This window comes from Daphnia pulex, chromosome 6, assembly GCF_021134715.1.
Source record: "Daphnia pulex isolate KAP4 chromosome 6, ASM2113471v1".
Classification (NCBI taxonomy): Eukaryota; Metazoa; Arthropoda; class Branchiopoda; order Diplostraca; family Daphniidae; genus Daphnia; species Daphnia pulex.
In genome coordinates this window covers 5,797,284-5,815,758 of record NC_060022.1, presented here as the reverse complement: position 1 = coordinate 5,815,758, position 18,475 = coordinate 5,797,284, and the positions used below count along the sequence as shown (strand labels likewise).

The 18,475-nt window shown below is 46.0% G+C and overlaps 1 protein-coding gene across 12 annotated transcripts in view; it reads left to right on the top strand.

Moving 5' to 3' along the window:
• Positions 1 to 18,475, top strand: part of LOC124195459 (rho guanine nucleotide exchange factor 11-like) — a 39,477-nt gene that overhangs the window by 11,591 nt on the left and 9,411 nt on the right. For 7 of the 12 annotated variants that reach the window (XR_006875201.1, XM_046589879.1, XM_046589883.1 and 4 more), the window contains 8 exons: positions 7,330 to 7,495; positions 11,825 to 11,894; positions 12,009 to 12,064; positions 16,258 to 16,332; positions 16,918 to 17,153; positions 17,526 to 17,746; positions 17,867 to 17,980; positions 18,095 to 18,403. Coding sequence is in view for 11 of the 12 variants with exons in the window: in XM_046589879.1 (XP_046445835.1) it covers positions 7,330 to 7,495; positions 11,825 to 11,894; positions 12,009 to 12,064; positions 16,258 to 16,332; positions 16,918 to 17,153; positions 17,526 to 17,746; positions 17,867 to 17,980; positions 18,095 to 18,403 (1,247 nt within the window). In the remaining variant the exon portion in view is untranslated. The remainder of the gene's footprint in view (positions 1 to 7,329; positions 7,496 to 11,824; positions 11,895 to 12,008; positions 12,065 to 16,257; positions 16,333 to 16,917; positions 17,154 to 17,525; positions 17,747 to 17,866; positions 17,981 to 18,094; positions 18,404 to 18,475) is intronic. The other 5 variants (XM_046589885.1, XM_046589884.1, XM_046589880.1 and 2 more) reach the window with 1 other exon arrangement.

Below are 18,475 nucleotides of genomic sequence, written 5' to 3'. Positions count from 1 at the left end.
TGCAATCTTTTAAACTTTTTACCATCGAGTCGAGTGAGGGAATATTTTTTTTCTTCTTCTTCTTTCTGGCGGTGTCGCTGCTTAGTTGTGTGGAAGTGGAAGCCAGAAATGACGGGCCAATAGATCAGCCAGGAGCTTTTGCGGACGTTGTTAAAAAATATTATCCGTTAAGGAGTTTTCGCTTGCTTGCTGCTGCCGATTCAGGCATCTCTCTCTCACTTCTTTCGCTCCATACGCAAATGCTAATACGGCTGAGGGACTAAGAATAAGGACGGCCTCAATAGCAACCTCAAAAGGGAAGAGAAGAAAAAGTTAAAAAAGGCGGAGTAAACACTGGAAAAAAGAAAAGATACGAAATGAAGGAAAGAAGTCAATCTTGGGCGCTGCCGTCGCCGGTGGTGGTCGTCGCCTTCACTAACCACCGCGCAACCACATTCATAGCCGCAGCGGTTTTTTCCACTTTTCTATCTTTTTATTTCTTTTTTTTTTTTTAAGTTTGAGTCGTGCAAAGCAAAAGGATTCTCTTTTTTTTTCTGTCCGTTTGCTTCTGCTTTCTTTAACGCGTGACATTTGCATATGCGTAACTAACGGGCAACTTGCCCGTCAAATACAAAAGAATAGGGGCAAAAAAAAATGTTTCCCCTTTTGCCAAAACAAGGGAGCGAAGAGTGGGAGGAACAAAACAAGTTGTAGGTAAACAGTAACTAAAAAAGAGGAAGAAAAGGAAAGGAAAAAGCGAAAAAAAGCTGAAAAAGAATTTAGCCAGTCGCGGAGATGAATAGTGCTCGTTCCACACAGACACACACACACACGCACTCTCGATGGCAGAAAACGACGGCAATGGGCTGTCCCTACAAGTCAGTCGCGGATTGAACGCCAGTTGGGCCGCACGCACGCGCTCGCTCAGTTCGCGCAGTTAAGTTTGAACAACATCGTCGTCAAAACAATCGATGTTTGAACGTGGCATTCATTTTGGCGAGATGCTTTTCGGCGAGGGGTAGTTTTCGTTCATAGTTCGACAAGTCTACGTGTGGCAATCGCAGTAATAAAAACGGCTGGGTGCTACTGTGCAGCAGTTAACTAAACCTCCTTGTGCGTTTATGTGTTTGTTTGTGCCGTCTAGGAGAAATTCAAGACTGTTGAACAAAGAGTGTGTCCAGCCGCTGCCCATAGGGTCCATTCACTTTCCCTGGTTCCTCTTGATATCGGATGTGTCTGTTTATAGGGTTCGATTAGGACCTTCGACTGTTCATCGGATGCAAGTAGTTCTCTTTTTGCGTAGGCCCCCATTTGTTTCCATCTGCTGACGTCATAAAGTTTTTTTGAATGGGACTCGAGTTCAGCGCTAGTAACGAGGTTCGTCAATAGCGACATGGGATCTGATCAACATCTCATCGTGAGTCTTCCCACACGTTTAGTGGAAGACGAAGGAAAAGGGAAAACCTTGCCAGTCGGACGGTTGGAACGGAAGTAACTAATTTACTGTCGGCGGAGTTTTGCGGAGGATGGAAAGAAGAGATGTGGCGAATGAGGGGCTGCTGCTGCTTGCGCACCGCCTTGCAATCGGGAAAGGGGCAAACCGGGTCCGTCATTCGTGAATGTTTTCTGACCTTTTCATGGTGACGAACATCATCTGTTGATGAGATTCAGTGAATGGTGGCCGTGGCAGCCACGTTAATGGAACAGTAATTGACTAACGGTCAACAAGCAATTTTTTTCTTCCCTATTTGGACTGTTTTCGTATTTGATTTCTTTGCGCCTTTTCCGTCGTCGACACATAATGTCCATTTAGCGAAATGACATCCACCGCCTACTTTCGTACCTGAATGGGAATAATACTTTTGGATTAACAACTCAAGAGCCACATTTCAAAGTTGAATGAACTTGACTTCTCGGAATTTTAGTGATGAAGTGAGTAATAATTACCAGTGTGTTGTTGTCATTGTCGCCGTCGTCCCTACCATCATCATCATCATCATCACGTCGTATACTATATAGAAGGATTGTGTGAACTTTTCCTCTTTCGTCCCGTTTGGCACACACACTCGCATTTACACAAAGCGCTAAACAAGAATGGAACCAACACCCAACGACCGGTTTGGCGCTTCTCCTCTCAGGCGAAATTCAAGTTTCCGACGTCTCATCAAAGCCTGGGCTTCAGGTACCTCTAGTCGCCTGTGATTGTGCTGACGTAGATAAGCTCCTCTTCGCGGCAGAAGAATGATTCAATGTAACTGCAATCGTAGTTTAGGTTTGCATTGGAGGAGTACTTCATGTTTCTTTAGAATTATTCAATGGCGCATGAGTTAAGATCAACAGCTTTGGAGTTGATGCGTAGGGGCATTGTGTAATGTGTATGGAAGAGAGAGATATCCTCAAAAGAGTGAACGAGCGAGATCCGTGCACTGAGCGTCCCGGCCTTGAAAAATCCTATTCGTGGATCATACGGTTTTTTTTTCTTGTGTGTGTTGTGCTTGTTTATTTTTTAAAGAGAGATCCCCCCCTTTCCCTCTTTTTGGCCACTAGTGCACGTGCGTGTGTGTTTGCCAACAGCGTTTAATGGAAACAACGACCATGAGTTTTGCCTCTTCTCAATGCCGGAATTTAAGGTACTCGATAGAATATAGAAAACTCCCGTTGTGTGTTCGACGAAAATCGATGGAGTAACCTCGGAATCGGCGATTTCTAAAAAAGAAAAAAAAAATTTCCAATCGTTTGCACAGAGAAAGGGAAGAACGTAAAAGTCCTTTTCTGTGCCGTTACCATTGTAAGAAGATTTTCATTTGATGGGCTCCCGTTTATGGCCATTTCATCGAATAATGCGTTCAAAGCCATAACTGGGATTTCCTATTTTATTTTAAGATGAAAGCAAAAAATCAAAAACGAAAATCAGAGCATCCCATGAAAATTATTAAGTACCCACCAGCTATTAAAAAAAATCTCAGTTCTTGATGTGTAGTGCGTGAAAAAACCGCCAGCGTGAGCGCGCGGCACATCCTGTCTTAAATTTTTGAAGGTTCCACAATCCCCGCTTTCCGACTGTTATTATGATTCGTCGTTTCTGGTTTATTTCCCCTCGTTCCTGTTTTCCTCTCATATTCATCAGCCACTTTAGTGTCGCTTGACAGACGGACACGACTGACGTTGTTTCCGTCAGTGCCTCTCTTTTTCGTCATTTGGCTGATTATCGTCTTGTGCTTCGTCATGTGCGTGTTTCTAAAGGTAGAGAGCGGCGAAAAAACCCTTAAAAATTTTGACGTTAAGAAATAGACGCCCGCGCGCACATCCGGTCCCGCGTGTTATATGATGAAACCTTTCGTGATTTGGAAAGGAGAAAGAGAGAGAGAGAGAGAATGAGAGAATAAATAAATGATACTTGTAGTATTTCGCGAATACGTACATGGGTACGGATATCTGAAAATCCCGTTCCATATGAGACGTGCAACGAGAGACTATGGGTTGAAATTACCGAGCAAAAGCAAACGAATCAAACGAACAAAAAATAACAGGTAAAAGACTGGTATATGTAGACCGTGTTAAAAAGAGAGCGCCCTCCTTTGAATGCCATAGAGCAAGAACGGCCGAGAAAAGGGGGTGGAGTTTGAAGAAGCCATGACGTAAACCAATAGCTGAGGGTTGCCAAGGTAACCACCGTATGGTGCCGAAAAACCGTTCGGGCCGCCTTCTATCGTTGGTCGTCGCCGTCGCTCGTTCGTCCAACGACCAAGCCGAGATATTTGACTTTTTGAAAACAAAAAACATTTACCAGTCGGGACTCTGTCCGCCGTCGAATGTATTTAGTCAGCTCGGTGCTCTCGGACTAGTCCGGCTGCTTATCGTTACATTGCCGGCCAATGGCGACGATTTTCACTGTTTCAAGTTTAACTACAATTTATTTGTTCGACTTCACAACTACTTAATGCTTGCAAGTGTCACCTGCGAAGCTTCTTCCCCCCCCCCCCCCTCTCTCTTTCGTAATCTCTTAAGACGGGGGAACTCTTGGAAGTGTATGTGAATTGTGATCCATTTAGTGTTCAAGTCGTTTTTCAATTCGACAGTTCGTTTTGTTGCGGGATTCCTTTATTGTTGTTATTGTTAGCCCAGAGTGCGCAGCCGCGCCAAACCCCGGCCACTGATCGATAACTCTGTGAACCTCCTTGGGCTCTGCTGGCAATTTTTGTCGCTCAGAGAAAATCACGTCGTCTGCTGGATTAGACGAACATCGGAAAGTTGTGCAGTGGTTCCTGTGCCTTTGTTGTTGCTTATTGCTGGGTCGCTTGTGAGGGACCTTGCAGTCTTAACATTTGATCTGGTTGTGACTTTTGATTGTTATCCGTAACGAAATCTGAATATCTCTCGGACCCCTACGATTTTGAATGTGTTTTAGAGAGAAAGGGAGAAAAGACAAAGTCTTTGTGGTTGTCGAAATCTTTTTTTTTAATGTTTGTGCGCCCAGCTGTTGTAACTTCCTCGTTCGACTGGGAACGGACTCAGATTCGACTGGACACACTTTACAATAGAAAATAAGAAAAAAGAAAAACGAAAGAACCCGAGTCGAGCTGATTAAAGTGAAAAGAAATCCCGTGAGTTGCGTGAGGAAAAAGCGATCGGAAGAAAAAGAAATGAACTGACTGTGGAAAGAGGAAGAAAACAATGGCGCCGTCGAGTGGTTGAAAACAGATAACAAGTCGGGCGGGTTTTTGCATTTTGTCACGGAATTTTGTGTTTGTGCGCGACACGATTCCATTTCACCGGAAACTCTTCGTGTCTGTTTGTGTGTCTCTGTGTCTGCTGCGTATCCCTCTTGATCACGTTCGAATCCTCAGCATCTGGATTCGGCATGCAGAGTCTCAGGTTAAAGCTGCGTAAGCGCAAGTATAAGTTGAGTCTGAGTCGCGGAGTGGGAGGTGGTGGGGATCGCGAAGGTCCTACGGCTTTCAAGAACGCTGGATCAGAATGGGAATTTGAAAATTTCAGTCCGTGGATCTTCACGGCCAAGCCTTGCAACACCAAAGAGGAGGACGAAGAAGAAGATGAGGACGACGATGAAGAAGGAGGAGAAAGAGTTGCTCATCCGCAGGACGACGAAGATGTCAAATATTGGGGTCCCAGACCAAAAGTTCAAGGGTTGGTCCATCCCGCTGTGCCTAATCCGCTTCCGCCACCTCCTTCTCATCCGCCGCCGCCGCCACCGCCTCCTCCAGCAGCAGCGGCAGCAGCAGCCTCCCCCGCCACTCCGTCACGTTATGGCATTTTGTCTTATTTCCCGCGACGTCCATCCTCTTGGTCTCCCACTTCCACGGTCCCCCCACCCATCCCTCCGCACGCATGGCAAATTAGACGCCGTGCGACTGCCCGTACAGCTCGGACTGAAACAAACGGAAGAACTGAAACGACTTCTCCTCCTCCACCTCTGCCTCCGCCCAAAAATCGACCAATTTCCGCGTCGCATACCGATTTGAAACGATCGGCTTCTTGCTACCAGGAGCCGAGAGACGCTGCTGCCACTCGGGTTTCTGATTCGCTGTCGGATGTGCGTTCGCCAACGGTTCAAGTCGCTAACGGCTCTTCCAGTTGGGGAACTCGAGCGGCTAATCGTCTCAAACGAGTGCAGAGCGAGTTGAGCAGCGACTCGCAACAGCTGCTCCTGCGACGTCCCCGCACGTCGGCCTACACTAAACTGGAGCCCACTTACATCGCTCCATATCGATGCCGATCGACTAATGAAGTGCGACAGATTCGGCCGTTGCGCAAGCAATCGGCCAGTTTGCGACACAACGGACTCATGTCGACTTTGGCTTCGTCCGAATCGCACCTGTCCGGATCTTACACTCTATTGAGCGACGATATCGACCGTCCATCTCTTCCAGCCCCACCACCGCCGCTGCCACCTCTTCCGCCTCCTTCTCCTCCGCCACCTCCGTCTCATCGATCGAGTCCACCTCCTCCCCCTGTCCCACCTCACGCACCCGGTGTCTTGTGCACTCGAATTACCACCCCTTCAGCAGCGCCCGTCTACGCTGTCGTCTTGCGTAATCGACCAGGTAGTTACAAGTAGTGGCGGTTGGTACTCGTAGTTGATGACTGGTGGTTTTACCAATTGTATAGGAAACCTCAAACCGATTTCTTCGTGTGATTTCAATCGTGAGCTGTGAAAAAGATGGTATCTTTTATAGCCATAGGCCGGCAAAACACCTGTTCCGTCTTTATTTTATTTTATTTTTTTCTGCTTCTGCTTCTTCTTTCCTTCGTTCCCTTTGTGACACTCGGGAGACGACATCGTCTGTCGCCCTTGCTTCTTGGCGCGAAGACTTTTCATGATGTTTTTATGTCCTATCCAATTAGGCGAGAAGAAACCATATGGCGCCACCACAGACGGAATGAGTTTCAATGTATCGTCCGTCTTCTTGTCCACTGATGACAATCCGCTGACTAGTGTCCGGAGCAAACAAAGCCCTCCTCTTTCTTGCTTGCTGCTCCGCTCCCCGCGTCGCTTGTTGTTTTTTTATTATTATTCTTCTTCTTCAATCATCTTTTTTTATGTAATATGCGTCCCCCGTTGCCCGTCAACTTGGGACAAAAGGAATTCAGAAAGGGAAAGGGGTGTTTTTGCTTTGTGGGATTGGTGGTGATGCATCACAACCTGGTGGAGCGTGGAAAAGAAGAAATGCGCATAGACCTCATGTGTACCACCGTCTGTCGTGTTATCTCTTTGATCTCTTTACTTTATTCTTTGTTGATTTGACGTATAGAATTTTAGTTTTTTTTTTTTTTAGGTGTGAACAACCTCCGGTCGGGTTTGCGTCAGTACCGGCCGTCCCCTTTTTCTCTATTTCTCCCCCCCCCCCTTTTTTTTTTGTTGCTTAGTTGTTACGGAATAGCGGATTTTAGATAAATTTAAATGTGCACCATTCATTATTATTATTGTGATAAAAAATGAAAATGAAAAGGGAGAGCTGGCTCATTTTGTCAAAGTCTCGCTTTTCTCTTTTCTCCGCGGCCAGGAAATGGAAGAAACAAAACTCCAGGGAGGGCCATTATTATATCCATAGGAGCTTTTGTATAGAAAGAGAAAAATTGTATTTTTTGGGGTTTCCCTACTCCGTTTCCTCCTGCTCGTTTAGCCGGAACAGATCCCGAGAGCTTATTTTTGTATCAATTTTTTCTTTTTTTTTTTTCCTTTTTCCCCACTCTTTTGTTGTTGTTGTTGTTATTATTCCGCGCATTCAATGGAGAGAGTTATTCTCTCTTCCTCAGTTTCTTTCTTTGCTCTACTAATTATTTCGTTTCTTTTTTTTGCCTCGTTCTTGGTTCCGCCAAAAATAAAAGCAGGTGACAAGCAGAGCGGATTGGGATCTAACGGCCGATCGTTCAATGACGGCTCGAGAGATGGAGCACGTGATCGACGTTCGGGAACTGGATCGGGATCCGATTCGTTTGGAGAGGCTGACAGACGGGCCGGTTACACACCACCGTACGAAGAGGAGCTCGACAGGTACACCTTCATTGATAATTTGATAGCGATAAACCAATTATTATTACGATCCCGACCGTGTTGGTCACTGCCATCTAGCGGCTGTGTCCGGAGTAAAAGGCGGAAGAGAGTTAGTTACTGTGGGGTAAGGGGGTGGTGTAGTTGCTGTTGCCAAATGATGATTAGCCGGGCCTTGTTTTTATAGATAGACTTTTCATTCCGATTTCATTCCTTTCGCTTAGATGCTCCACAGACACAGGCGGTCACGCCCGAATTTTTATTTTGCATTTTGAGGGTCAGCTGGATGCTATATTTGGGTCTGTACGAACGCGAAGCGCAGAGTGCCCATTGCATGTGTGTGAAGGCGCGCGCGCAAGACGGAGAAAACGAATAGGAAAAGATGTGTGCGGACTTTTTTTTTTTTTTTCACTCTCGTCTTTTTCCTGCCTTTTCCAAAAGACAAAAAAATAACAAAAGGCAAAGGAAAGAATAATATAGCGGGCGCGTGTACGAGCAAGGACGGAAAGAACCAGCGAGAAGGAGCTGGCCGCATGCCTGTTTGGTCTCTTGCCAGTTGTCATACACACACGATACGCGGGCACTGTGCAAGGAGGAAGAACAAGAAAAAACACAAAAAAAAACAAAACAAAACAAAAAACACGCAAAAGGAGTCGTGAACACGATGGCGCGGCGGGCACTATACTGGATTCTCTCAGCTCAAAACGAAGAAGATGGTTGTCGATTGAGGCAGCCAAAATGAGTCGAAGAAATTACTGTATAAATATCCGCGAGCGGCTCTTTAAGTCGACGCACCCATGACACCCTCCCCCGCACCCCCCAACGTTTCTTTTTTAAGTCTCTCCTGTTTTGCGTGTTTTTGATCGTGACGTTAACCAGAAGCAATGACCACATCCGCCAGGTTTTCTGTTTCCACTTGGACCTGGGTCGTCATCGTCGTCGTCGGTCCAACAGCTGATGGCCATCCCCTTGCGAACAGCGAAAAACGACAGATTTTCGGTTAATAGAATTTTCCTTTGGGGCTTTTCTGGCATCCGGCCGCACCGGGTTCCTCTCCTCCATTCCGACCCTATTTTCTACCGGTTTCGGCCCAATTGCGCGTGTTGACAAGATGACGTTCTTTTTTTTTCTTCTTCTTCTTCTTCATGGAATTGGAATCTTCTTTTAATTTTTATTTTGTGGGAAAGAAAGAGAGAGAGAGGAAAGAAAAAAAAATCGGGTGAATGACGGAGCCAGTCGACGCCATTCCACACTTACTTCAATCATTTCGTCGGCTAGTTACGTAATTCTTATTTTATTTTTTGTTGATTTACCATTTGCGGGGGTGCCGAAGAAAAGGAGTGGAGAAGAGATTGAGAGGGATGAAATAGGCTAAAAGGGTTGCGAAGAGGTTGGAGTTGGCGCTGTTGGGGCCAATAGGAATACAATGGGCAACCATCCAGAAATGCAGATGGGATTGTGTGTGTAGCGTGTGTGTGTGTGTGTGTGTGTGTGGTGTGTGTGTAATTTTTTTACGGTCTATAAGGAAAGGATGAACCGAACAAGCCCCGGCCTCAGTTGTGTGCGGCTCACTAGCGGGCGCGCACTTCCGTTTTTATCAGCCCGCCCTCGTCTCCGTCCCGGCGTGGTCCTACCATTTCCCGTTCGCCTTGGTAGTACTCTAACGCCCGTGCGACCCACTCGTCTCTCTCGCTCCTTCTCTCTCTCTCTTTTGCACCCCCTGGCCCCTGCGTTGATTTTGTGCTCTGCTCGACCGGCCGACAAGTTGAACACACTGCTGCCGCCACACCACCACCACTCACTCGAAATAAATTTTTCCCTTTTGTCCGGTCGAAGAAAACACTTGAAAACGCTTCGGGTTTCTTGTGTTGCGCTATTATTAGGCTCCGTGATTCACCGTTATGTCGTCTGTGTTCTCCTGACAGTCTGTGCAAAAAAAGAAAAAAGGAAAAGAAAAAACAAGGAACGAGAGAAAACTCTAAAGTGGCTCTAGCGCTAGTGGAGGAAACATCGAAAAGTGACGACATCTAATCGAATCTTGATCTCGATAAGAAGTTATTGCCCCCTTTTTCCATCTGGAATCCGCTGGTCGATTCAATTCAACTGATTCGCCCTACCGATTTTTTTTTTTTTTTCTTTTTGCAACGTCGCCCCCTCTCGTCGTAGACGACGAAGTTACTACTACTCATTTGACTTCATCTGCGTGTTTGTGTGTGTATGTGTGTGCGTGTGTGTGCATCCGGTTGTTCGGGATAGTCTTATCTCGAGCTTGTTACCATACGGCCGGAAGAAAATAGAAATTGGAAATAGAAATCCAGACCCAGTGGAATAGAGAGGGGAAAAGGTCGAATGAAAAGTTGGCATTGGCCGAAAAAAAACGAAACCGAATCGATCAGTGTGTTTGTGTTGTGTGTATGCGATTGAATCTTTGCTTTTTGTAAAAAAAAAAAAAGGAAAAAAAAAGAGAAGAGGAAGAAGAATATCAGAGCGAAAAAGTAGAAGAGAGAAAAAAAGGAGTTGGATTGTGTGTAGGCTCTCTCTCTCCTCGGCGAAGGGTATAAAGTCGGCCAAAGTGGGTGGAACAGAGGCGTTCGCTCTCTGTCGACCTCCTCGTCCGCTAGATTGGTTTCCGACGTTGGCGATAAGACGAGAGACTCGACCGACTCGCTTTTTCCTAGACGACGAAAAATCCAAAACAAGTTACACGACGAAAATAATAATAAGAAGAAGGGAGCCGACGACGACGACGACGCCATGTTTCACCGCAAACGACATCACCACCACCAACATTCTCGTCCGGCCGTTGCCAACCGGCAAACGGAAGAGAATGACACGAACGAGGTTGGATCGAAACGGCACTCTGAACCTGCGGCCGTTGGGGTCGATATCGAGCCACGCGAGTCGTCGTCGCCGTCTCGATCCTTGAAAAGCGGACACATCGAGTCGACTGATTTGGGAACGGAGTTGTCGGCGTTCCGTCGAAGGTGCACCAGTCCCATTTGTGCCACAACTGTCGAAATGGCTGCCAGCATGGTGGAAGGCTTCCGTCTGCCGAATCACAGTCCCAGCCCGGTGCGAAAACAGGTGGGGGTTTCTTTACCTGGGCGGAGCCTTTCGGCCGCCTCGCCTGAAAACAACAACACGCACACTTCGCTGACGTCGTCGCCGTCCAGTCTGGGCGGACTTTTCCGGCGCAAAAGGAGCCCAATGGATCTCTCATCGCAGAGTTTTCATTCCAAATCATCGCCATCGTCCTCCGTCTCGGATCTGAAGCCGTCGACCGCACCCAAACCGCAAAGACTCAACACTCACGGCAGCAGCGGCAGCGGTGGTCCCGTGGAGCCGAAAGGGCGCAGTCTGAGCCCGATGCCATCGGGAAATCATCTAGCCGCTATGGTGATGAATTCAATCCATTCAGCGGTGCTGGACGTCGGCCAGTCGGCCAGCGAACGCCAGTCGAGGAAAGCGAACACTTTGCACCACCACAACGCGCCACAACCACAACAGCAACAGCCGTTGCCACAGTTGGTGATCAATGCCAAGTCGTCTGAATGCCTGGCGATCAGCAGCGAACCCACTTCGCCGTTTGCCGATCCGAGGCAACCCTTTTTGATTTCTCATTTTCTAATATGTGTATCCGCCTCGAAAAGAGTCCAGCTAAGCATAGACCGCGAAATTCTGGCAGACAGCCGGCCCGTTGTTGACCGGTTTTGACGGGACGGGACTGCTGATAGCGCGGGGTGCCCATTCGATCGCTCTCTCGTGTGTGTGGGTTGCGCGTCCGTTCGTTGTGGCCGCACTATTCTTTATCGCTTTTGTCGTGGCATTTATCTTTGTCTCTCTTTTCTCGTTTCGTTTCTTTCTTTGCTTTGCTTTCTTTCTCTCTCGCTCAGTCTCTCTCTAGCCTTGTCTTCTATATCTCGAATGCGTAAGGAGTCAGTCTCATCGAGTGAAAACAAGTCAAAAAGAGAATGGGAAACATTTTCGGTCGTTTTTCTTGGCTTCCATTCGCTTGCGTCTCGATTTAATCTCTCTTTATCATCGCCCAGTCACAGTCTGCTTTTGGTGCGTGCCTGGTTCGCACTTGCCGAGTGCGTTTGTGTGTCTCTATGACTAAATCTCCTACGAGGATTGTGTGCTTGCCGTTTTTTCGGAGCAATTTTGTGATGGGAAGGACGCGATCGGCGGTTGGGATCGTAATATATTTTTTAGAGGATCTCCTTTCCTAAACAAAACAAAACAAAACAAAATAAAACAGAAATAAAATCGGATGCAGTGAGTGACTCAGTGGATTTAATTTGTTGTGTTTGTCTTTTTGTTTCGTTTCTCCAGTTCCGGCGCATCCAACTTCAGTAAAAAGAAAGTCAGCCGTTCGGAGAGTCTGCGTGAACGGGCGCAGAGGGTAAGAAACAGACAACCTTTTTGATTTGTTTCTCCTTTCATTTTTTGTTTGGTTTGTTGTATGATTGAATGAGGGAATTTAATGTTTATTTTTTGTTGTTCTGCATTTGTATAGAAACATCGGGAAAAGCGGAAACATAGCGACCCGAATCTTCCACCATCCCATTCCAGGTGAGTCACAGTTTTTTTTTTATGATTTTCTCTGCCGAGTCTTTGCCCACTGTTTAAGAGTGGCCGAATTCAGATTCCTCCTCTCATCTATTATTCATAAGCCTTACTCATAGTCGTACTCGTCCAATCAGAGGGAACCCCAACTGAAAGCCTATTTTGCATTGTGATGAGACATCCATCATGATCCGATCCCACCTTCTTTCGTTGCTGTTGTTCCTTCAGCTGTTGCCTCTTTTCGTGATATTCTTCTTCTTCTTCTTCTTCCTTATTATTCTTTCTAATTATAATTATAACTCGTTGAGTGATAGCATTAACCGATAGATGGTGCGCTCTTTCCTCCGGGGGATTTATTTATAAACCCCACTGCACACAGTGTGTGTACCCTCGAAAAAAAAGGCGGATTTTCTGACAACAAAATCATAAAAAGGGAAAACAAATGATTATCTTATCGGAACGCTCATATGGCTGCTGCTTCTGCCTTCCATTTCCCGATGTCATGTCCTAACGATGTTGTATGCGCCCATGTATATTTAGACTGTAGCCGACCGGCGCGTTATTGACGTGTACCGACGTCACTAGCTTCTCTCTTTCTCACCTTCCCCGCTTTCTCCGCTGAATATCCGAAATTCGATGAGACTTTGCGGTTATTTTGTTAAAAAAAACTTTTGAGCCATTCACTGACGCCATTCATCCTGATGACCCAAGGGTTACGTGACTTGAGTAAATAATATCCATGTAAACCTGAAAGATGTGAAAAAGAAGCGAACGCAAGTCCCATTTGTTTCGGCAGCCGCTTTCATCGCATGCAAATCATTCGTCATTTGTTTTTGTTGTTTTAAAGAGAGACTTTGACTTGTGTAGGATTCATAACCGTATTTTTTGTCGCGAGTTCGCAGAGTCCAAATTCCACCGCGCCACTTAACCAAAAACCAATTTCCAAAATGGACATCGTCCTATTCATAGAAAAACAAAAACAGAAACCAGTGACTCAGAAGGTGTTGTACCCAGTTCCACACCTTTCACTGCTCATCGCCATAGTTTGATTCGTTCCGTCGGGCCCTTTTGTCCGATCGAATATGCAAAGGTTTACACCCTTTTGTGGAAGGCTTAAAACAGGAAAAAGAAAATAGCCAAACGAATTATTAGATGGCGAAGATTCGAGATTAAGTTGATTGGTTAGTTTTTTGGTTTTTGTTTTGAAGGAAACCCAAATAGACGGTAGTAAATTATTGTGATATTGTTGGGCACAAGTATTTCATGAAGTCGCCACGAACTGTCGTCGAAAGGTGAGGAGCCGAAGAGGACGCAGTTCAGCAGACCGAAGCTGAATGTTGGCAACAAGTCGCTACCGAATAAAAAAGAAACGACAAAACACACACTCGTACTCTGTACAAAAAGGCTAGAAGATGGGCTATCTTTTTGGGTTTTTGGCTTTCTATATTTACGCTTCCTTCTTCTCCTTCTTTCTTGGGAGGAGTGTGGGGGCGTCTACAAAACGGGGAGGAGACGAACTGGGTGGGCCGCTCCCTCCTTGGGAGCTAGGAAAGAGATGCTCACTTTTCTTCTTCTTCTTCTCTCTCTCTCTTTCGTCTTTTCTTTCATCTCGACTTTCCTTCTTCTTCTCCACTCTTTAGACTCTTTGTCCCGTCTTTTCTGGAGGTCTTCGTCATGTCCTTTGGCACGGGCTCAGTTGTCGCCGGTTCATCCGCGCATCCGCACGCGTTTTGTTTCCACTGCACATGCTTTTCACTTCTCCCACCCCAGCAGGAGCTTGTTGTTTTCATAATAATCGATTGTATCGGCAAGCGAAAAGAATTGATTGCTGATTGATTACCCAGTGCCTGAAACGTCGTCCTCATTTTTTTTCCCCCGTCTGGTGTCACCGTTTCCGTGCCGGTGTCTGTCTGTCTTGAACTATAAAATGTGAGGAGAGATCTTCGTCAGGTGCAGTTGACCATGTCGACCTAAAAAGTCGCAAAAGTCCATTCAATTTCGAGTTCAATCGGCAACACTTTCCAAACGCCATTACCGCTAAAACGCGACTATCGAGTGCTTGTCGCCACTTGTTTTCCGTTTGTGTTGTTCCATTCAAAGAAAAGACATGGCCGTCTCATTTGGGATCGAAAGACGAAGTTCTGGACGGACTATGAGCCCACGTAGTTTGGGCAGCGTCCTAGTGGATCGTATGGCTTCGTTTCGTTCGGTGGATCGAGCCGTTCCAGCCTCGACTGTTGCGCCTGTATCATCACCCCATTCCGATGAAATACTCAATGAGGCCAGACGGTGCCTCTCGGAAAGGTTCTTTCAATAATTCTCCCTTTCTTCTCTCTCTCTCTCTCTTTCTCTCTTCTTGACTTTTTTCTGGTTTTCTTCGCTTTTCTTTTAATTTTGTGTTGTTGTTGCTCCTCCGTTTTCATCTTCGGCGCCAGGACCTTTGGGATGTTTTGATCGCCGTCTTTTGATGGATCGGCCGTGCAGAGGTGCGGCCATGCGTGTGTGAAACTCTCTCTCTTTCTTTCTTTTTGTTCGTTTTCGTGTGTTTTTGTTTTGATTTCACAAGGGCAAAACTTTTGTAACGTGGCACGCGTGAAGTCACACCGTCCGGACTCTCCCTCTGAGTGCTCTGCGTAGTGGGATGTATAGTGTGCCGCATTTGTTTGGGTTCCTGCCCCATGTGTGTTGAGTGTATTTGTGCTGCGCGCGGCGTTCATTGAACTGCCCAGTGAGCCACATGGATCGCAAACGCAAAAGATGGTCACGTGCAAAAGACGGATCGCTTTCCTTTCCGTAGGCCTTGATTTCTCGAATTCAAAATCATTCCCCTCCTGCTCCGCGCCTCTGATCCGTCCCATCTTTTTTGAGCGGATGACACATCCAGTTTCAACGTCGTGCCATGAGGAAAACAATAAAAATGTCCACCCGAAGGGGAATGGGGTTTTCTTTCGAAGCATAAAGATCCGCGTTGGATCATAGGAAAAAGGTGGAGAAGCCAAGGGCATGTGAACACATTGAAGTCCGTGAAAGGGAAAAACGCACACAAGAATCGATGGTCGAATGACATCACGTCGGATGACTCGACACACGCAGTCCATACTTGGGTGGGCACTTCGTGATCCCTCCGACGCCTACGACGCCTCCGCACGGCATTCTTCTTATTCTTTTGACTTCTTTCCGTGTGTGTGTTGTCCTTTTTCTATTCATCTTGAAAAAACGAAAAGGGAAAATTTCGACAGGGTCGTTAGATGGCGTTACCTCGACATCAAAATAATAACCATTTTCAAAAAGCTGTTGGGCTTGTCGAAGGATCTTGTTTTGTTGATGTTTTTTCATCCTCCTTTTTTTTCTTCTTCTTCCTTGAGAGAGTTAGTGAATGGAAAAGCTGTCGGATGACTTCAAGATGGCCGAGTCCGTTTACGAAAAGCAAGGGAGTGGTGAAATAGAGGAGGGTGGGTGGATGAAAATGAAGAGAAAGAAGAAATCACGTAGGCACATAGATATACACGAGAGAGGGTGGAAGCCTTTTTGTGCCGGATCATCGAGTCCCGAAATAGTTCCGCCCGCTCGGCGCCTCTTTTCCCGTCCGCTGGACGAGATGGGTGGACAAGAGGTTGCGGCCACGTCGACTATCGAGAATGGGAGAGGGAAAGAGAATCAGTGAAAGAGATAGGAAAAAAAAAAGAAGTTGGAGAAATAGAAGAGCGCAACTGTTTGGCCGCCAGCCGAAATCACATTTCAACTGTCCAAACAAAAACAACTCGGGGCTGGAACACACAGAGGAAAAGAGTGCGGAGAGAAGGACTTTTGATAGTCGATAGTAGTTTATTGTGGCCCCCACTAATTCCGTTCGATAGATAAAAGTCGTACACTTAGCGTGTACTCGGTTGACGATAAAATGAATTAAGATAACACGACTCGTTTCGACCTAATTTATGAGCTGGTAAACCTTGTATAAACGGGCAGTCTTTAGAGAACTGTTAAAAACTTGACGGCACCTTGACCCAATATTGTATGGGAGCGGTTTCACAAGGCTTTTTCTTCTGTGAATCATCGAATCACGCCACTTTTCTTTTCTTCCTGCCCACCCCGAATTGTCCATTCAATTAATCATCTCCGAAAATTCCCTGAAAAAAAGTATTGCCTTGACTTGATTTCATTGATTGATTTCTATTGTTTTTTCTTCTTTTTTCCTACAGTGACATGGATCGAGAAGACCGGAGCCTATCCAACAACAACTCTGGCAGTTCGTCCAATTCGAGTCTCTCCACAAGGTAAAATGAAACGAAAATGAAAGAAACGAAAAATTAGGAACATGTATTTCTAATAGAAAATAACCTTGCCTTTCTATATATACATATACAAATACTTTCGCACACTCGCCCGTACGGCCTCGATCATAAATCGCCGAACCGTTGACAACAACTTGGCTGTTTTTCCGCTAATATTGCAAAGTTGGCGAAAAGGGGGAAAAGTGAAAAAAAAGGAACAACAAAACAAATAACAGGAGAAAATAACTAATAGTAAATAAAAAGAAAAATAACTGTTCATTCCCCAAAACTGTTTTGTATCGGGTTTACAACACCACAGATGACCCGGGTTTAGCTTGTTAAGTAGTTAGAATCAAACTAGAAGAAAAATAAAAAAGAATGACGAGGTCCGGGTTGTTTCAAACTTGGCGAAGAGCTCATTCACCTCCGCCGCCAACCCATATTCAAGAATAGATTCTGAGCTGTGCGAGTTCCGTGACGTGCGAGTTACAGGTGGCTTGGACGGCGTGACACCTTCCCGCCATATAACTATCTGTTACATAAATTTCCATCTTTTAATTTTCGTCTTCTTGATTTGTTTCTGTCAAGTTTGGAGAGTCCCAGTCCATCCGACATCCGCATTTCGGGTTCCGCCTTATCAGATGGATCGTCAGGGGTATCTGCCGCCTTGTCCGTGGCCTCATGCAACGCCGGCGGATTGCTCACGCCCTGGGACAGTGACCTCGAAGCGGATCCTGATCCGCCGGATTGGACGCGCAATTTGGATCCTGACGTTGTAGACAAGATGACGCCCAAAGAGAAACAACGGCAGGAAGTCGTCAATGGTAAATAACTTGCTTTCACCTGTTACACGAGCAACGCCATTGATTCCCTCCTATTACGACTCTTCCAGCCTTCATTCTCTTTTTAGTTTATTCACTTTTTTCTATTTTATTTATTTATTTTTTTATATATTATTATTTTTATTTTATTTTTCAAACTGGATGAGAGACGTCAAGAAAATGGATGGGCCAGCAAGTTGGCAAATCTTGATCATCCGGTTCTAAAATTAGATGCGTCTGTTGCGCGTAAAGACGGAAAGATCCCGAAATGTTTACGATATCACGCTGTGCTTTGACCGACTCTTTGAGAGCTCTTGTGGCCCCAATACTTCATCATCATAATTTTAAATTTCTGTTTTAATTTGTTTGACACAGAGCTCTTCCATACCGAACGGAGTCACGTTCGTAACCTAAAGGTCCTGGACCGGGTGTTCTACCGCCCGCTACTCGACAACGGCTTCAGCGATCTTGTTAATCTGCTCTTCCCCAATTTGCCCGACATGTTGGAAATCCACGGACGTTTCAACACACTCATGAAAGCCCGCAAAAGAGACCAGCCGGCCGTTGAAACTGTTGGCGATATCCTGGTTGCCATGGTGAGTATTTTTTTATTCTTTGACTTCCGGTCGGAGGGGGGAAAAACCCGGTCGGCCGTCTTCCATTCAATGAGAACAACAACAGAAAGAGTAACGATTTGTTTTTTTATTTGGAAACAGTTTGACGGACCCAATGGCGAAGCGTTCCAGCAAGCTGCCGCCACCTTCTGCAAGTACCAGTCAGTTGCTTTGGAGAGTTTAAGGGACAGACGCAAGAAAGACTCTAAACTCCAGGTACGATGACGATGTTGTGGTTGTCCCATTAGACAAATTTAGATTGCACATCACCAACTCGTCTGTGGTTTTTGGCGATTGGCAAGACAACTTATCGTTCTATTATTTGCGCAGGCATTTTTGGCTGAAGCCGAAGGCAATCCCGTTTGTCGGCGACTTCAGTTGAAAGATATCATCCCGACAGCCATGCAGCGGTTAACTAAATATCCGCTCTTGCTGGAAAGCCTGGCCAAGTACACGCAGCCGCGCAGTGAAGAAATGACGTTGGTGCGCAGGTGTTTGGAACGGTCTCGCGAAATCCTCAATAAAGTCAACCAAGCCATTAAGGAGGCTGAAAACTACAACCGGCTGGTGGATATCCAACGTCGACTGGACAAGTCGGCGTTTGAGAAATCCGACCACGCCATAGCTAATGAACTCAAGGTATTATCATTATTACTATTTTCCATGGAACAACCTGCATACCCAAAGACGACAGCAATTGCGATGTGTTTG